Source organism: Molothrus aeneus, chromosome Z (assembly GCF_037042795.1).
Source record: "Molothrus aeneus isolate 106 chromosome Z, BPBGC_Maene_1.0, whole genome shotgun sequence".
NCBI lineage: Eukaryota > Metazoa > Chordata > Aves > Passeriformes > Icteridae > Molothrus > Molothrus aeneus.
This window is the reverse complement of record NC_089680.1, coordinates 17,185,944-17,206,321: the sequence shown is the minus strand read 5'-3', so window position 1 is coordinate 17,206,321 and position 20,378 is coordinate 17,185,944. Positions and strand designations below refer to the sequence as shown.

Genomic DNA, 20,378 nt, shown 5'->3' with positions numbered 1-20,378 from the left:
CATTCAGGAGTTCACACAAACACCAGATTTAAGTCCTTGCAGATGCTTAACTGCAACGTAAGCAGGTGGTAAATGCCGTTACTGAACTGCAGCCTCTACAAATATCAGGCTCTCTGTTCTTTCTCTAGGACACTTGTTTGGAGATGGCAGTCTGTTTGTGATAATTTTTGGGGGATTATTTCTAAGTCAAACAATTTAGCAGAAGCATTTCCAACATCATAGTTCTTCAGCACTGACAATTAAGAGATTCAGAGTAGATCTTTGCAATAGTCGGCTCATTACTATTGTATTTTTTTAAAGTGAATGCCTCTTAAACAAGTTGCTTTTTTGATAGGTGCCAACAAGAATATCCTAATTTGGAATTTAAAAAAGTACTTGTGTGCAAGTACAAACAAAGAAGATTGCATATTGTCATATGACAGGTGTTTTTCTGAAACTTTGGGTGCTGCAGGCAGAGAAAAAGCAGTGTTATTGGTTTTGCTCTTGAGAAAAATGCCAAAGTTTTAGGAGAGACTGGGAAACTTTCTAGTAGTTTATGCCTGGATTAGTGTGGTGTCAGAACAGTGTGATTCCCCTGAGTGTCATACGCTCATTTCAAAGTCATTTTTTGAAATGAAATAGAGGGTATATGAAACAGCTGTACATAGCAAATATAACACAGGTTATTTTGTGGAGATTTTTTTCTCACACTATAGGTTTAGTTTCTGGGGATGGGGGAAAAAGGGATTAGCTGACATGGTGAAGCTGTGTTTCTTATGCCTTGGTACAACAAATTAAACGTGCAACTAAGGGAATTTTTCCCAGCTACTAGTTCTGCTTCAGCATTAGAACACTAAGCTGTATTGGGTTTAATTCATACAACAACAAATAACAAAAATTTTTATTCTGCTTATGTTTCTTGAGAGAGAATAAATGGTACAGTCCAAGTGATCTACCTTTGCCTATATAACACTTTGGTATCCATTTTTAAGCTAGTTCTGTGTGCACCCTTTTTAGTAGCCAGACAGAAATAAGAAATCAAGACTATCTTCTTCTGGGGAAGTAAACTGACTGACTGACTGGAAATATTTCCCTTTCTATCTTCTTCTGGGGAAGTAAACTGACTGACTGACTGGAAATATTTCTCTTTATCACAGTTCCCAGTCAAGAGACTCAGCTAATCTGATTTAAGACTAGACACCAATTATTAGAGCACAGTGGTAAGATGAAGATAATTATAGTCTGAGGGATTAGCAGTCAAATGTTCTAAATTTAATAAGCTTGCACAAATAACAAGGAACAAGTCCAGATGTTTAGTCTTTTATTTTAATACATTACACATGTATCACATATGTTCAGTTTTCTGTAGAAAATTGACTTATAAAGTGATCTAATGTACTCAATGGTGTTTTCCTGAAAATTCAGAATCCTGGCTATGTAGAAATTCTCCTTCTTGACAGCTGATTATTTAAATCATCTGATCAGTTAAAATTGTTTACTGGGTTGTTTGCCTTCCTGATTCAGAGCTTGGAAATGGCTGTTCTTTTCATGAATGCTTTGTTGGTTGACTCTACATATGTGAAAGTAACTGCAAGCATTAGAATGAATCTTGCTAAGGCATTACCATGCACAGGACCATACACATATGCTCTGATTCTCATATTTATATTCATTGAGGGCTTACTCAACTTAATTTTTTCAGTACTTGCATGTGTGAATATTTTTTTTATTATTTAAATTTTATTTATTTTTTTTATTTGGCTTTGCTGCAAGTTGGGAAGTCTTCCACCAGAGTTGAAGTAAATACTACAATAGCTGCCTACAAAAATAAAAGTGCAAACATAGTTTCTGAATTTACAAATACTTATGTGTGTGGTTATTTCAGTATGACACAGCTTCATAATGACAAACTATTTCCTTTTGTAGGGAAATAAAGTTCCAAACTATTCTATGACTTCACTGTGAATCAAGATATAAAGAAAGTGCAGAAAGGACTAAACTAAAGTATATTCGACATTTAGTAACTTTGAGAATTAATATCCATCAGTGCTTTTTAAAACCCCAAGTTTATCCATGTAACAAGAAGTAGAGCACTCCTTCATACTTTACATGTTTCATAGATGTAGTTTACCACATAACACTTTCTCCGTCAATCCTTATCAGCACTAAATTTATGGTTTGACTTTTATGTACACAAAACCTAATCTACGTTTAATTTGCTCATAGGACCTCTGATGATTTTATTCATTAAAAAATAACCCAAGAATGTTGTACAGTACAACCAATACATGAATTTAGAAGGTTTGCCTAGCCTCTAAAGGTTTATTTTTCTCTTGAAAAAAATTGCTATTTTTTGCATATCTTCTAATTTTATTTTTTTTAAAGGTCTGGGTTAACCGTAGAAAGTATCTTCCAGAACTGGCTGGATACTTCTGGAATACCAAAGGTAAATATAAAATACCAGGTCACAGTTCTTTCTGAAGTCTTGATTTTCTCATTACATCATTTATTTTTAAAATCACTACCTGATCTTATAACAGGTATGATATTAAATAAACAGTTTTGATGATGACTGCTTTCCACATCTTTGTATGGCTTTAGCTTTTACCAGTTGCAGGTTTTTTCTTCTACAGTGCTCTCAACAAACTTGCCAAAGGGCAAATCTTACAAAATTTATCCTGTAAATTAATATTGTAGTCATATGAAAGTATACTTTACAGTATAATGATGGAGCCTACTAAATGCAAGGTGCATTGTTCACAGTTGTTGGAATAAGAATTTCTTGAAAGCATTACTGACAGCAGTAATTAAATGTTAAATTATTTGTACTTTGATAACTTGTGAATTTTGTAACTTGCTTATAAATCTGCTGCATAGATAACATCTATTATTGGTGTTTCAGCATTGAGACTGAGCTTTGTTTTCTGCTTTTGATGCTAAGAGTTTTTTTAATATTTTAAGTTCTGTGAACTGAAAATGCTTAGTTGTGTCTGTGCTATGTGAAGTGTCTGATTATTCGTTTTGGACCAAAACTGGGATGAGATAAAAAGTGGTATCTGTAAATTAATCTTCATAAAACCCAATTTTTTACAAAGTAATTTTTAGCATACTCTCAGGACTCAGTTTCTAACTGATTTCCCCTAAGCAGGCACCCCCTAGGATGCTTGTGATTTATCCTGCCTAGTGCTTGAATTTGTTTCCACTTGCATTAGTATTTAAAAAAAAAAACCAGCAATTTTTAGAAGTTAGAATGTTAAGTTCTGGTTTCCATGTGCAAAACTGCAGATACTTAGGCAGCATGACTGAGTGAGCATGTTTGCAGGTAGAATGGACAAAACTGGAGAGCTCTGACAGTGCTCAGAGAACCTGATCTGTACCCGGACACTGTGGTTGAGCTCTTCCCTTGACAGCTTGAGAGATGTGCATGTCCACTGATCCCTGTATGCTGTAGAAGGCTTTTGGGAAAGATGTACCCTGAGATCAACATGCTTTGAGACTATTTGAATATGATGTAAAATCAAGGCAGAGTTTGTTTTTTGTTGTAAAGTTATTGAAAATAAAGTTAACTTTAATTAGAAGGGAGGAAAGGAAGGAATAGTATCATCATGCATCTTGATGCTCAGTCATTTCCTAGAAGAGGACCTTGATTTTAATTCTATGTTCAACCAAGGTTTTATTTTTGGTAAAAAAATGGCACACATTGTCAAACAGCTGATTTAAGTATATGGAAGAGATTGATGTTGCATAGCTGTAGCTGTAAGAGGCTGAACTGGCTCCTGAAATGTAAGAGTTTTCTTGCATTTTATCTACACATATCTTTTTGAGGATGTGCTTTATTAATGTCTGACAATCAACTTAAAACCACAAACTAGGAAGATAGGAGCAGATTAAAGAATTGGAAATGGTTTTGACTAATGTGCAAACCAGCTCTGTTTTCCTGAGTAGCACAATTTGCTCAGAATGGTGAGTATTATATGAATAGCATTATACTCTGCAAGTATCTGTTGCTTGTGTAAACAAAACATATATCAAAAATATTTCCATACCGAGCAGGTTTGTAAGTTGTTTTAAATTTTCTTCAATGACTTCAGAGATATCCTTGGTAATTTGGCTGTTCTGTATAAAAAATGTCAAAAAATGTCAACACAAATTTTGCTAATTTTGTATTCTAGTTCTGAGCAGCAGCCAGCTGATGCTGACCTCTTCCCTCTCTCTCTCTCTCTCTCTCTCTCTCTCTCTCTCTCTCGCCCCCGCCCCCCGCCAATAATATTGTTGATCATAAAATTGTAAATGTTTTGGGCTGAAAGGGACATTAAAGATCATCTAGTTCCAATCTCCATGCCATGGACAAGGACAACTTCCACTACACCAGGTTGCTCAGAGCCCCATCCAACCTGGCCTTGAACACTTTCAGGGATGGAGCATCCACAGCTTTTCTGGGAAACCTGTTCCAGTGCCTCATGCCTCACCACTCTCATAGTAAAAAACTTCCTCCTCATATCTGATCTAAAACTACAGTCTCAGTTTGAATCCATTCCCCTTTGTCCGTCACTACATACTCTGTAAAATGCATTTTTTCATTTTTCTTGTAGGCTCCTTTCACATACTGGAAGGCTGCAATTAGGTCACCCTTTCTCTTTTCCAGGCTGAACAAACCCAGCTCTCTCAGCCTTTCTTCACAGGAGAGGTGCTCTATCCCTCTAATAATCTTCACAGGAGAGGTGCTCTATCCCTCTAATAATCCTCCACTGGACTCACTCCAACAGTTCCATGTCCTCCCTGTGCTGGGACCCCAGAGCTGGATGCAGGGTTCCAGGTGGGCTCTCACCAGAGCAGAGCAGAGCAGAGGGGCAGAATCCCCTCCCTGGCCCTGCTGCCCACGCTGCTCTGGATGCAGGACACGTTTGGCTCTCTGGGCTGGGAGTGCCCATGGCCGGGTCATGTGCAGCCTCTCACCCACCAGCACACCCAAATCCTTCTGGGCAGGGCTGCTCTGCATCTGCTCATCAGCTTGTGCTGGTACCGGGGGTTGCCCTGACCCAGGTGCAGCACCTGGAACTTGGTCTTGCAAAATCTCAGGAGATTCACATGGGCCCAGTTCTTGAGCTTGCCCAGGTCCCTCTGGATGGCATCCTGTCCTTCAGGTGTGTCAATAGCACCACTCAGTTTGGTGTCATCCAGAAATTTGCTAAGGTGCACTTGATCCTTGTGTCTATGTCATTAATGAAGATATTAAATAACACAGGTCCTAATACTGACCCCTGAGGGACCCCACTTGTCACTGATCTCCATTCAGACTCTAAGCCATTGACCACTACCCTCTGGATGCAACTGGCCAATCACTTTCTTATCCATCTAATAGTCCACCCATTGATTTGCTCCCTCTCCAATTTAGACAGAAGGATTTTGTGTCAAAGGCTTTACAGAAGTCCAGATACATCTGTAACCTTCACCTTGTCCACTGGTGAAAGTTACAGAGAAGGTTACCAACCAGAGAAGGCCACTGAGTTGGTCAGGCAGGACTTGCCCTTGGTGAGGTCCTGCTGGGTGTTTCAAATCACCTCCCTGTCCCCCATGATCTTCCCAGTCACAGAGATGAAGCTGACAAGTCAGTAGTTCCCAGGATCCTCTTTTTTGCCCTTTTGTAAGATGATTTATACTTGTTGTCTTCATCACTTGCCAGGGTCTTTGGGAACCAACTTCCATTTTATTGGCAGAACTGGAGTTGTCATTCAGTGAATAGGAAACCTTATTTCCTTTTTGCTTTATTAAATCATTAGAGAAGCCTTTATTCCTGAAATCCAGACTGTAGAGGTTGCTCAGTAGCTCTCAATATGTTAGTAGCTATAGTATAAGTATGACTATAATTACTGATTACAGAACTGTAAATACTGTAGATCTACTTATGTGGCTTACAGGACCTTTAAAAGTATTTAGATTATTTCAGCAAACTAATAGCCTGGCTAATTTGATGAATCTATATGAAGGCACATAAGAACACAACTTACATGCAGATGAGCTACATTATAAATTACATGCACGTGAACTACAGATTAACTGCATTATAAATAGCAGTCCAGGAATGGCACAGAATTTAGTCTCTCTCACATGGTTTAGGTGAGTGGACTACAGTGTGTTCACAGGAAGGTTTTTGTCAGCTCCTTTGGGCACAGTCATGTGACAGAGGTACCCACTAAAACTGACTACCTTCTTTCAGTACTGAAGGAAATGAAAAGCAGCTGTTGGATGTCTGCTTCAAACATGTCCCAAAGGCATAGAAGCAGCATCCTACAACCTACACACAAGATTCAACACCTTTCTGCTTATAACCCTTGTTATACTGGTTCTGGAGTCCTATAGCACAACACTCTTAATACTGCAGCCCCTACTATGAGAAATTACATGACTTTTTAAATTACAAATACTAAGACTTTACTGCATTTGCAGGGAAACCTCCTTACTTGGAAAAACTGTACTTTGTAATGAAATTGGGAAAGGTGCATCATGCTGTACTTAAGTCCCAACATGGTTGCTTTATATCTCTCTCAGACAAAAATTTTTGTATTTTATACTTGCTGTGGTGTTTCTGTGTTTTTATTTCCATGCTTTGGTGGATTTTGGACAGGAAATTCATGTCATTCACTGAGTATAAAGAAAATTCACTTCATTTATAGCAGTAGCTATCAAGGTGATTTCAAGAATTCTCTTCTGTGTTTATATTTAAATCTATCCTCTGTATGCAACCGGTACTCTTTAAAATTCAGTAACCAAAGGGTCACTTAAAACCAGAGTTCTTAGCCTACCCCTTAGTTCACTATCTTCACAACAGTGTCTAGCTTAAGGACACTGTAAGGGTACAAAAAGGTATCCACAAGGGTAAATAATTTACACTCCCCAGACTGCTGAAGCAATTTTACCATCTTCCTTACAGTACAGGAATCTTATATTCTTTACATTTTGTATTCTTTACGGTCATAAGTCATGTCATCTGTCTAACTGAAGATCCTCTACTCCTTTACTCCATTCCAAACTCTCTCTCCAACTCTGTCCAGGGAGCTGCAGATTTATAGATATAGATTATATAGATATAGATGTACACATATGCTCCTTTATACTTGCAGCTTAAAACTATTGAAACGTTAATATTTGTCAGTTTCTATTACTGTTTCACTCTTGGAAAAGTTATCTGGTCTTTTCTAAATACTGGGCTAGTTTCCAGGCTCAGGTATATACTAGCAGTAATCAAGAATAAATTGATGTCAGGGGGTCATATGAATAAATAAAATCAGAACTTGGCTTGCTGCCATGAAAAAGTAATTCTGCATACCACCTAACATTTTCAATTTGTTATTTTCTAAAGCATTAAAGATTAATGTTATGAAAAAGAAAGTGTGGTTATAAGCTGGCCATTTCTTTCATACACGGAAGAGTGCCACTGCACAATGGTTGATTTCAGGCTTGCTGAGCAGGGTTTTCTCACACGCAAAACAATAAGGAATATAAAAGATGAAATGAAAGCAGTTCTCAAATACAAGTTTTCATGAGGGCTTTTTCCTGGGATGCAGCATGGTAGTGTTAAATAAGGTGAAGCGTATTGCATGGTTGAAAATACCTTTTATCAAATTATTCAGTCTTCAGTATGTGTTTCTGTCTCAGCACTGACTCACTGGGGGATTATGGCAACTTTTCATCCCGTGCAAATAGTAGTGAGTTAATACCACTAACTTTAGAGAATGAGTTAAGCTGGGAAGGAGTAGAATCAGAAGAACCAAATAGCTTTACAACTGGAAAACACCTACGAAATCATTGTAGTCCACTTCATACCTGCTTATGAGGATTTGCTTTCCTAAGTACATTTCTATTGTTTCTTTCAGCATGTGCTGTGTTTAATTAGAATTTAAGGCTAAAAGGCTATATGCCTCTTTAGGAAGATTTTCTCAGCTCTGCACAAACTTGTCTTTGTCTTATATTGTCCAGTTACTATTACCTGTTTTTTTATTCTACCCTAGGTAATTAACCTTTAAAAAATAAGCTTTAAGTCTTTCCCCCTTTTTGAACTGTATTGTATACTGTTTGACAAGTAGATCAATAAACATTAGGTAGTCTCTGCATTGCATGAACTTCTAAATGTATTTAACTCATTCCATTTTAAATCACTTTTTCTTTTGCTTTTGAAGTGGCATGCTATTATTTACTGGTAAATTTCCAATATTGTTTCTTTCTTGCCTGTGTATTTCAGTTGGTATCTTGTATAATAAAAATCATCTTCTCCACATTAACTCTCCAGTTCAAAAAAAAAAAGAGTAGAGTGGTTGGCCTCCTCCTTCATGATTCTTAGTTTCCAATATATTCTACACTGTAATGTACAAGTCTCAATATCACATAATGAGTCACGTTGAATGGGACCACAGGGGGTCATCTGATCCAACCTCCCAACTCAAGCAGGATCAATCTAGAGCACATTCCACAGGATTGCATCCAGGCAGTTCTTGAATATCTCCAGTGAAGGAGACTCCACAACCTTTCTGGGCAGCCTGTTCCAGTGTTTGGTCACCCACACAGTAAATTTCTTCCTCGTGTTCAGGTGGAACTTCCTGTACATCAGTTTCTGCCTATTGCCTCTTCTGCTATTGCTCGGCACCACCAAGGAGAGCTGGATCCATCCTCCTGGCACTCTCCCTTCAGATACTCACAGACATTGACGAGGTCCTCTCTCAGTCATCTTTTCTGGAGGCTCCCTCAGCCTTTCCTCATAAGTGAGATGTTCCAGTTCCCTACCCACCTTCTTAACCTTTCTCTGGACCCACTCCAGGACCTTCATGTCTCTCTTGCCCTGAGGAGCCCAGAACTGGACACAGCCCTCCAGATGTGCCTCACCAGGGCTGAGTAGAGGGGCAGGATCACCTCCCCTGACCTTCTGGTTCTTACTAATGCAGCCCAGGACACCATTGGCCTTCATGGCCAGCAGGACACACTGCTGGCTCATGGACAGCTTGTCCAGGACCCGCAGATCCTTCTCCTCAGAGCTGCTTTCCAGCAGGTTGATCATCTGGGGTTATTCCTTCCCAGGTGCAGTAACATTTGAATTTGCAGACCCTGAATTTGCCTTTACTATCAGATGGTTTATCTCTGCCCATCTCTCTACCTTGTCCAGGCCCTTCTGAAGGGTTGCACAGCACTCTGGGGCACTGGCCACTGCTCCCAGCTTTGTGCAGTCAGTGCCTGCTGAGGAGGCCTCTGTCCCTTGTCTGAGTCACTGATGAACCAGTTGAACAGCACTGGGCCCAGTGTTGACCCTGGGGGGACACCCCTAGTGACGGCTCCCAACTAGACTCTGTGACAACAAACACAACCCTCTGGAATCTGCCATTCAGCCAGTTCTCAGTCCACCTCACTGCCCACTGATGTAGTCTGTACTTCCTGAGCTTGCTGGTGAGGTTGTTATGGCTGATGGTGTCTACAGCCTTGCTGAAATCCAGGTAGACAACACCATTCTTCCCTCATCCATCCAGGTAGTTTCCCATCACAGAAAGCATTAAGGTTGTTTAGGCATGATTTTCCTTATGTCATGTGATCAAATAGCTTCCAGTTTTAGGATAAACACCCCAAACATCACCTCACAATTCCAAAAAATTGAAAGAGGCTATAGCAATGCTGTATCCTTCTCCTAGTCCTTTTGTTATTTTATCCTCCCAATAAAGTTTAATTCTCATCCACTGTTCCACCTTAAACAGTATTTCCTGATTAAGGTTGGAATTGCCAACAAGTATTTCAGAGTATGTACAATTCTTAGTGTATCTTGCGAGACTACTATGCCATGTTTTCTAATGGGCACTGGAGTACAGCTTCCAGCAGTTACAGCAGTAAAAATTTTGCCACTTAGTTTTTGCCAGTTCTTTTCTCCTATCTGCACTGCTTTTTGTGGCTGTGATAAAGCAGTAGTTTAATGTGCATATACATAATAATGGGCTTATTTGTAAATCATCAACATGTCTGAAAATACACAGTCAAGACAAATCTTCTGGTGGTGAATATTAGTTTATTAATAGTATTTCTGGTTTTGTTTGTAAATGGCTAACTCTTGGATTTGAGCAACCTGGTCTAGTGGAATGTGCCCCTACCTATGGCAGGTGAGTTAGGATTATATAGTCTTTAAGGTCCCTTTCAATCCACACCATTCTGTGATTCCATGATTGTCCTATTTGAAGAAGAAATGGATTGCAAAGGAAACTTGTAGCAAAATTGTTTAAAAATTTGAACTGAAATGTAATTTTTGAAGGGTTCTAAATCAATGCAAGTAGAGTACTTCTGTGGTTTTATGAATTTTTGGAGGATGTTACAGCAGCAGTTCAAGTACTTAATATGATTTGTGATAAAGCAACATGTTGTTAAGAAGAGCCCTGACTTTTGCCCCAGTAACAAGCTTTATAGATTTCCTGTTTCCTTTTACTAAGACAAAAGTACAGGTGAAGGGATAGCTCTACAGGAAAATGCTTCACAGGTTAAGAGTTATGGTCAATAACTAACAAACCAACCACACTGAAATATTTTTTAAAAGAATGGTCTTACTAAACTCTTGAATTATCTTTAGCACATCTTCACCCAGGTTTTATAGAGGGTACCTATACATTTTTCTTGCATTAAAATCATAATTATTGGATCAGAATGTAAGTTAAAGCTATAGATTGTTAACACTTGCTATTTCTTGTTGTTGTTAGTTATACCTTTTCTTGCAAATTTTTTTCTTGATGTACATGATAAATACATATTGGTAGATGGCAACATTGGAACCAAGTGCACAAGTGAAATGTGCATTTTTTGTTGAGATACAGTAAATTAGTAGGCATTGGCAGTGAGAATAATCTGTTAAGTACAAAAATCTCACTCAAACATAAATGATTTGGAGAAAAAACAGGAAAGGGGTATAATTTTCTTCAGTACTTAATAGAGTTCAGTACTGAATCTGTTAGATTAGTTTCAAAACTGGTGTTAAATATTAGTCCCAAGAACAAAATATTGCTGTTTAAATAATGAAGTATGAGGCTTACTCCTTAGTTAATTTTTTGCCTGAAGATAGAGATTTTTGTGTGTATTTTGTATAAGTGCAGGAAATGTAAGTGATTCAACTGATCGTTGAATTATATTTGAGAAATAATTTGAAGAAAGCATAGCAGCTACCTTAAGATATGTGCTTATTCTTGTACATGGAAACCACACTTTGAATAATAGGCACTTCCCCTCAAGAAGATTGGTTTGTTTGTTTTTCTTTTTTTTATGTTAGGAAGGTTGCAGACTGGAAGATGAAATGATCTTTCTAAAGTTCTTAAAAATGTAATTGGGTATAGGTCAACAATATAAATTATTTAATGTCTTCTGTAACGATAATAAGCACAGTAAGAAAGTTTTTGAATATGAATCACCAGTGCTGAGGCTTTTCTGAAATTATTAGTTATACTGACAAGATTGCATCTCATTTTCTTAGAAGAAGGGATTTAGAAAAATATTAAAATGTAATCAAACCATGTGTGTGGCACTACAGGATGCATAAAAGTCATATGAAGATAAATCAAGAGAGACTCCGTCTTTATGCTCTTGACTCTTTGAAAAATGCTTTAGGTAAAGACTATCCACCTGAAAGTTCTTCTAGATAGATCATAATATACAGAGAATTTGGTATTTTGTTTGTAACAAGCTATCAAAAAAGTTCTAAGGTTAGTTATTATTTAAATAGATTCTGTGTTGATCTAAAGAAGGTCATCAGCATAAAATGGCATTGTAATTTACTTAGCCATTCCTATAAATTGCCCCTAAGATGTGCTAATGAGACACAACAGTGGTTTATTTTAGTTTCTAGAATAGTTCAAGAAGTTCAAGAAAATCACTTACATTAAAAAATACATCATTAAAGGTCAGTACGGACCCAAATTTATTACAGAGCTCTTCAAGTTCAGGCATGGTTTAGTCTTGCTATAATTTTAGAAGTTTTGATGTAGGTTTCTTCTGCATTGCATATGATTGCTGATTTAGAGAAAACCAAAGACATTCAAGATCCAAGTAGCATTGTTACACAGTATTGTATGATCACATTCTAAAACTGGGTAACATGCTGCCTCAGGTGTGATTCTCACCTAGCACTGAGTAACTTAGTGTCTAGGCTGAATGTAGATAGTAATGTTTAAAATTTAGATTTGAAAGCATTGGCCATAAAATTTTAGTGCCTCTGCTGTTCTAATTTCTAAAACTGAAGTTTTAAACAGAATTTTAGGAGTCTCCATTAATTGAATAATTAAGAAAAAAATGCTTTTGAGATTCTCAGCTGGAACCCTGAGCCTACATTAAGGATGAGAAAGATGCTTTACTGGTTTTAGTTTAATGACCTACTGAAACACTGGCTTGCCTCTCCATTTACAAGCCAAATTTTCACATGTGAAATCTGTTTTTCTTTGACTACCTTTCAGTGTCATGCAGCTCAGAGGTAAAGTACTTGTAGTAGGGTAGTAAATCTGCACAAGTTCAAGAAGTTGAAGTGCATTTGAAACAAATGTTCAATTTCTGAAATAATAGTGGACTGGATTCCATGTGTTTGTTCATTAGAATCTCTCTTAAGTTTAATAAATCTCAAGCAGTCATTTTCATTCCCTTTTCCTATTAACTGCACTGCTGAACACAAAAGCTGTGTTATGTGCAGAATGACTGAGCTTATCCGTTCTAGAAAGGAGTTATGTTTGGTATCTAAAGAACAATAACAGTTTGCTGCCTGACTGATCAATGCTGGACCAAGTTCATATTCCCAAGTTCCCACTCTACCACCTACATACACAGGAGGTGGAAACCTGGCAAAGAGAGGGAGGACAGGCCCTCTTTTACACAGAAATATTGAACTTAGACTTGCCTAATAAGGACACATCTGCATAGCAATAAACATAAGTTTTAATTACTGCTTGTAAAAACATCTTAAGAAAAGCACAGAAGTTAGCACCAATTAATTTTTAGCTTGTTCATTGTTTTTTTTACTCAGTGGAAACAAACCATAAAGGTTTAAAATATTTTTCATGCTACCTTGCCAGAAATTTTTTCTGTATTAGTGTATAATTAGGAAAGAATAGTTTTTGAGATCTCTGAAACCTCTCCAGCTTCAAGTTGGTTATAAGTAATTTTAGTGAATTGGAACCAGGCTATGAAATAACAAGAAGTGAAATGCTACTCTAGGAAACAATATCTGAGATCTTTTTAGTTCAGAAAGATAAAGAATTGGGCCTGAAATTGAGGTAAAAATCTTATATGACAGGAACAAGTTGCTATATACCCTCCAGAGTGGTCTATGATTTTTAAAAGAACACATATTTTACTTCCTCGAAATTTTCCCCAGGCTTTTAAAAATTTTTGTTTGTGACTGGAAGGAGTGAATATGTGGGGAAGATGTATTGCAACACATATTCTGTATACGAAATCCATGCAGCCCTCTGTGTGCTGACCTAAAAACTGTGACCTGTGCATTCAGGTCTAATGATCAGTCAGAAACTCAAAGTGATTCTGAGGGTTCAAATGCTGCTGCATTTCTGTATTTCTAGCTGGCTAGACTTGAGGATGGAAGTTCTTGCTTTTAAGCCCTATGCTTTTTTTCAGACACTCTGCAGAAATGCTGGCTACTGAATACTTCTTGAGAGCAGATGGTAAATAAGTTTGTGTAACACTCTTCATTCCATCTCCATCAGTTCATTGTCTTCCACAAAGTCAGTAGCAGCAATGTTGAGATATTTCTCAGTTTACAGTACCTTCCTTATCTCCTTTTGACTTAATTATGCTTTAGAATCAGACTGAAGACAAATATTATATGACTGAAGACAAATAATATATGATCACCCTCTTTAATCATGAAAAATAGGTGATTTTTCTAAAACTTATTCTATCTCCATAAAGAAGGAATGCTTTATCTATTCTGTCTATTCCCTTCTAAGGTCAAAGAGGAATTTAAATGCTGAAATGAGAATGTCCAGAGAAAGACAGGTTTGAAAAGTCTATTGGCTGACAGAGCTAGTATATGTCATGGTTCAGTTTATGGTTAATTGTCCCTAACATTTGGGTAAGCAGTATATCATGGCCAGAGGGCTAGAGAACTTTTGTTTTGAACATGTTTCATTAGTAAAGCTGTCAGAAGTATTTTTGACTACTTCAATGGATCAGTAAAACTCAAATTTCAATAGCTCTGGAAGGTGTATTTTATTTCTTCAAGAAATTCAACAAACAAGTGAGGTTCTATGAAGTAATATGTGGGCCTTAGCTACACACTCTCTCAGCTACTGCAAAAAATTAACTCTTGGCTGAAACTAGGACATTATCCACCCATTATTCTTGACCATTTATATCACACCCAGATCCTACACCTTCGAACTATATACATATACACAAGCACAGGTATAATTTCTGTAGTCAAGACTCATCCCTCCAAGTTGTCTATTGAGTCCATTTAATCCATAATTGTGGGTTCTATCCATCCTGGATGTCTTCCAGGGCAGGAGAGCTGGTGTACTGTTGGGGTTGCAGTCTGCATCAGGAGCTCATGGCTGCTGGAGCAGTCCATACTCATTGTCCATGGTAGTTCTGGCATACACTGGCAGTGTCATTCAGCAACCAATATTACACAATTCAATATTACACACTCTCCTCACCCCAAAATCAAATCCCCTTGAGGTACACATCATGTTTCCTGCTCCCTCTGCATTACTCACCAAGTGCACTCAGGTCCTTGAGCAAAAATAATCCCAAGGATGGGTTTGCCTTTGCTTGAGGCAGGACTAATCCAAACTGTATTCCCTAACACTTTTCTTGTATGAATTATGGGGACTTTATCCCCTTCTACAGTACATGGAGGTTTTGATTGGGCAGGGACAGCCCCACTGGTAGAGCCTGGTGTGTTAACTAAACAAGGTGGCCTTAGCTAAACGTAGGGCCCAAGGGTTGAAGGCCCCATTGCTTTCAATGTGGTTTTTACCAGTGCATTGCACTGTCCAATCTTCCCAGAGGCTGGTGAGTGATAGGGAATATGACACAGCCACTTGATACTGTGTTCCTTGGCCTGGTTGTCCAGGAGGTTGTTCTGGAAATGAGTCCCCTTGTCTGACTCAGTTCTCTCAGGGGTGCCAGGTCACCACAGGGCTTGCTTTCCAAGGCCCAGGGTGGTGTTCCAGGCAGTGCAAGGCACAGGATACTTCTCCAGCCATCCAGTGGTTGTTTCCAAGAGCACTTGCCTTGGCAGGCCTGCAGGAGTGTGAGGTAACCCATCTGCCAGGCCTCCCCTTATTTCTGCTTTGACCATCGTCTACCGTACCACAGAGGTTTTTCTTGGCCTGTTTGATCCCAGCACATTTCACAGTTATGGACAACCTGGGATAAAGAGCCCATCCCTTGATCACAAGCCCATCTGGGTGTTGCATCTCTTCCCTGATGAGGCATCATGGGCCCACCAAGTCAGAAATAATTCACCCTTATGGTGCCAGTCCAGCTCCTCCTGAGACATTTTAATCTTGGCAGCTCAATCCACCTGTCCATTGTTGTGATGTTCTTCAGCAGCCCAACTCTTGGGCACATGAGTTGTGCATCTCATGTACATCTCATGATGAACTTCTACAGCCAACTTCTCTATCCAGGCAGTGATATCTTGCCACAGTTCAGCAGCTCGGGTGGGTTTGTCTCTGCGCTCCCAACTGGTCTTTTTTCATCCTTGCAGCCACCTCCACAGAGCATCTGACACCATCCACAAGTCAGTGCAGAGGTACTTCTCTCTCTCTCAGTCAGCAATATCTAAAGCCAGCTGGGCAGTTTTCAGCTCTGCAACATGACTTGATCCACTTTGTCACTCAATTGCTTCTGTGACTCTGCACAGGGCTCCATAGCTGCTTTCTGTTTTCAATGTATCCCTACAATATGCAGGAGCTGTCAGTGAAGAAAGAGTATGGCTTTTCATTTTCAGGTAGCTGCCTATATTGTGGGAGCTCCTCAGCACTTCACCTTTTCCTCCTCCAGTGATGAGGGTCTGAAATGTTTGTCTTCAGGACAGTTAGTGATTAATTCCAAGATCCTTGGGCGATGAGTTCAAAAGCTCACTGTTTTTCAGGACTCCACTTAAAATTATTTTTTCTTCTGTGTCACATGATAGAGAGAGTTTACAATCTGTCTGTAATCAGGAATATGCATCTTCCAAAAACCCTCAGCACCTAGGAATGCCTAGGTGTTTCCTTTTTGCTAGTCAGTGACTACTGTCTTGGTTTAAGACAGTTTAAGGGGGACACTCTAAAATGAGGTAGTTTTAATCAACCCCTTTCCACCAATAAGGAGAAACAAATATGAATAGCTGTTACAAGTGAAAAAAATAATAGTTTACTAAAAAAATGAAATAACAATGGGTAAAAAATAACAGTAATAGTCACTAGTTGGATAGTTACAAAGTTGGTGAAATCTCATGGACTCCCTGGCAACAAAGAGAATCTCAAAATGGTGGCATATCCCCTCCCCCAAAACAGTACCAGGCATGGGCAACCGCTGTAGGGAAACAGAGGGCAGATGGTGGCCGCCCTCCCCACCTTGGAGGGCATGCAGCAGCTCTGTTGGCAAATGCAGTTGGCAAACTCTGGCAGCTGGGACTCGGCTAGGGGGTAGAACTCGTGGGGGGCCTTGGCCTTGCTGTCGGCAGCAGACGGGAGTAAAGCTGGCTGGGGCGCCTCTCACTCACCCCTTTTTGCCTCAGCCAGACACTGCTGGTGGGCTGGGGTGGCTGCACGGAGCAGGGCTGCTCTGCTCCTCTGGGCCTGAAGGCAGGTGTTGCAAAATTCCCTCGGAAACAGGTTTTGATTGTGAAATGAAGCTGCTTGAGTTGCTACTGTTGCAAGTAGAGGCAAGAAAAAGCCAAGAGGCAAGCTAAGCGGCCAGAGACAGGCAAGAGTGAGATTCTTCCTGAGTGCCGTGACTTTTAAAGGTCCTGGGACAACCCCAGCCCCTAGCTCCTGCCCTGTCATTCTGTTTGCCAGCCACAGGATCCTATAGAGACAGTAATGTTTTTTTGGCACAGAGAGGTATGGAATACAGTAACATTTTGGGTTACCCAGGACAGAGACATAGCTGCTGCTTTGCTAACCATGTCTGTTGGACTCTAATGATGTACATCTTGCTATTTTACTCCTAAATACTGAATTTTCTGCACAGATCCCTTGACCTTACTTTGCTTTATAGCAAAACTAACCTTCAAGAGGATTTGGATTATCTTTGCCCCTTTCTCAAAAACTTCCTCTGCTGTGTTGCCCCATATTGTGATGCCATCAATGTACAGCAAGTGTTCTGGAGCCTCATCCTTTTCCAGTGCAGTCTGGATCAATCCATGGCAAATGGTGGGGCTGTGTTTCTGCCCCTGGGGCAGTTGATTCCAAGTGCACAGCCCTCCAGCTGAAAGGAAACTGTGGCCTGACTAAACCTCTGCTGCTAAAGGAATGGAGAATAGCAGATTAGAGGTGTCAATGGTGGCACCACTTTTTACTGCCTTGGACTCCAGTCCACACTAAAGTTCCAGCACAGCAGTGCTCAGAGGTGGCGTGGCTTCATTCAGGCCCTGACAGTCCACTGGACTGACACACTGGCCATATAGGGTTGTTAAAGGGTGAGCAAGGCTGGCTGGCCACTCCCTGGGTCTCCATCTCCCAAATCACCTCATGGCTGGGGACCACAGAGTCCCAGCTGTGCAGTTTTGCTGACAGTGCAGTGATGTGGTAGTGATCAGTACCTGTTGTTCTTTGACCCTCAGCAGCCCCACAGCAGAAGGGTCCTCTGAGAGACCAGGCAGGGTATTCAGCTGTCTATTTTCCTCTGTCTCCATAGCAGCTATCCCAAAAGCCTAACAATGTCCTTTCGGGTCCTTCAAAAACCATCTCCTGAGGTAATCTACGCCAAGGATCCATGCAGGTTCTGGGCTAGTCACAGTGGGATGTTTTGCCACTCATTCTCAGCCAGGCTCACTCCAGCTTCCAGTGCAGTCAGGTATTGGGATTCCCTTGTCACTCCAGAAACAAGAGATGGATGCTACCCCTACACATCTCGATGGCATGAGGGTACACTGTGCTCTGGTGTCAACTAAAGCTTTATACCCTTGCATGTCTGATATGCCAGGGAATGAGATCCACACAGTCCAACAGATCTGACTGTCCCTTTCCACTAGCCTGCTGGAGTCAGGGCCCCTCTAGTCCTGGTGATGTCTCTCATTGCTCACTTCTTGTAAATATAAAGTGAGGTCCTTTCAAGAAGACCAGAAGTAACACCAGCCCTCCTATTCTGTCTGAGGGAGGATTTGCCCATTGGAAACTGGAGTGGCATTTATCCCTGAAGAACTTCCTGTGCTACTTCCTGTGCTACTTCCTTTCAGCTCACATACTTGTGCTACTAGTGCAGAGGTGGGCTTTCCATCCCACATCCTCATGTCCTGTCTGAGGTAATTCAGGTAAAACCACAGCTTACCTCATGGTGTGTATTCTCTCTTGAGCTGAGAGGTGCTTGCTGCCAATAGCAGAGACTCTGTTCCCATACTAGTGAGGCATGGGATATTGCCTCTCTAACTTGCTTGAGACATCTGCATAGTAGTGAGAGCACCTGGTGCAATCAGGAGCAGAATTAAAAAAAAAAGAACATTTTAACAAACCCTGAAAATATTATCATATTCTAGATAATATAATCTGATACAGGAATTATTTCTTTTACATGTTATATAAGATTATTTAGTAACAAGTACTAAGCCTATTATTTAGAGATCCCGTAGTCATGCGGTCAGAGATATTTTCTTCATCAGATTATGAATCTGATGATGCAACTAAATAAGTGGTTACAGTCACTCATCTGTACCAAGGAACTCTCTTCACAAAGCAGAGTTGCCAATGTGTATATGAAGGAAATATTTGCATAACCACTTAAAAAAAATATTCCTGCCACAATATATTAAATCATGTTGCAGTGTACTGAAAGTACATCCTCAAAGTTGTTTCAACAAGTTTTTGTCTCTTAGAGGTAGAGATAGCTTCAGGAGAAGCAAGTTTGACTTGAATGGAATTTCTCTGGAGGGATGTTACATTGAAAAATACCAGACACAGCATGCTGATCTGTGTTTATACCAGCACACTTAGATTTAGAACTTTTAGATTTAGGATATCAATATAAATTAGCATCTTTCCTAAAAAATTGATAATGTCAGAAAAACTTGATTTTTCAATTCAGTGGATAAAGCTGTATGCATGAAGACTGCACAGAATGAGTCGGAGAACCTGCCATTCTAACAGGAGCACATTTTGGGCTGGATTTCTTTTTCAGTAATTTTTTGTGGTGCTGTGGTACTCTTGCAATGTGAATGCACCAGCCATCTTGTCATTTTCAGATGTAACCCACTGCCTCTGTAGTCTGTCTGCAAAGTCCTGGTAGCAGTAATGTTTTAAAACCCTTGCAATTGTTTCCCAGTCAAATGTTTTAAGCAATACTTAATCATCCAGTGAGCTACCAAATAAAATACTTTTCTGTATTTTCTTTCTTAACAAAAGATTAGAAGCCACATTTTTCCTGCTGAAACAATTTTCAGGTCACACAGATTATTCTGAGAAAACGTATTCTTAGTTTACAAGTAAACTAATTTCCTAATTTAAACTACTGTCCTTTTTCCCCCCTATAAATGATCCTCTTTATTCCCCTTTAAATTATCTTTTTCTGATGTCTGAGAAAGTAGTCTGTGCCATTCTAGTATGGTAGAATGAAACTGGCGGGGGGAATCTGTATTTTGTTTTCTGTTCAATGGAAATGTGTAGAAAGGTACAAAACTGACAATTTGTGTACTAGTGAAGTTAAGTATATTTTGTAGGAGAAAATGACTTCTCTCTGGATTTGCTGGTGTCTATGTAGATCTAAATATACAAATGTTGAGGTTGTATGTGTGATGTAAAATTCAGTAATTCAGATTCTAGAAATGAGAGGCTGGAAAATGACTTGACTGCATTGGTTGTCAATTTCCTCTACTTTGCAGGAGCTTTTCCAAAGTTCATTTACAGTACATTTTCCATTTTTTCTTTTTGCCTTCCATTATCTGAGGACTGTTGGAAAGCCAACAAAATGGTATAGATTCAATGTTCACCTTAGGTAAAACTACCTTTTTAGTTTATCAGTACTGGTTGTTTTTGCATAAGAGTAGCACAGAGGAGTTGAAGTTACAGGCAGCCTATGTAAAGTTCATGATTATAGTTTTTCACTAAGTTATGAAATACCATTAGTAGCCATCACAGCCAGAACAATTTAAAAACAGTTTGTTTCAATGTAAAATGCAAGAGGTATTTGCTACAAAAATATTCTCTTGTTTTCTAGGCTATGTATGATTCTGCATTTTC

The 20,378-nt window shown here is 39.4% G+C and overlaps 1 protein-coding gene across 3 annotated transcripts in view; it reads left to right on the top strand.

Moving 5' to 3' along the window:
• AOPEP (aminopeptidase O (putative)) overlaps window positions 1–20,378 on the top strand; it is a 177,187-nt gene that overhangs the window by 77,321 nt on the left and 79,488 nt on the right. For all 3 annotated transcript variants that reach the window (XM_066569633.1, XM_066569632.1, XM_066569631.1), the window contains one exon: window positions 2,365–2,425. In XM_066569633.1, coding sequence (XP_066425730.1) covers window positions 2,365–2,425 — 61 coding nt within the window. The remainder of the gene's footprint in view (window positions 1–2,364; window positions 2,426–20,378) is intronic.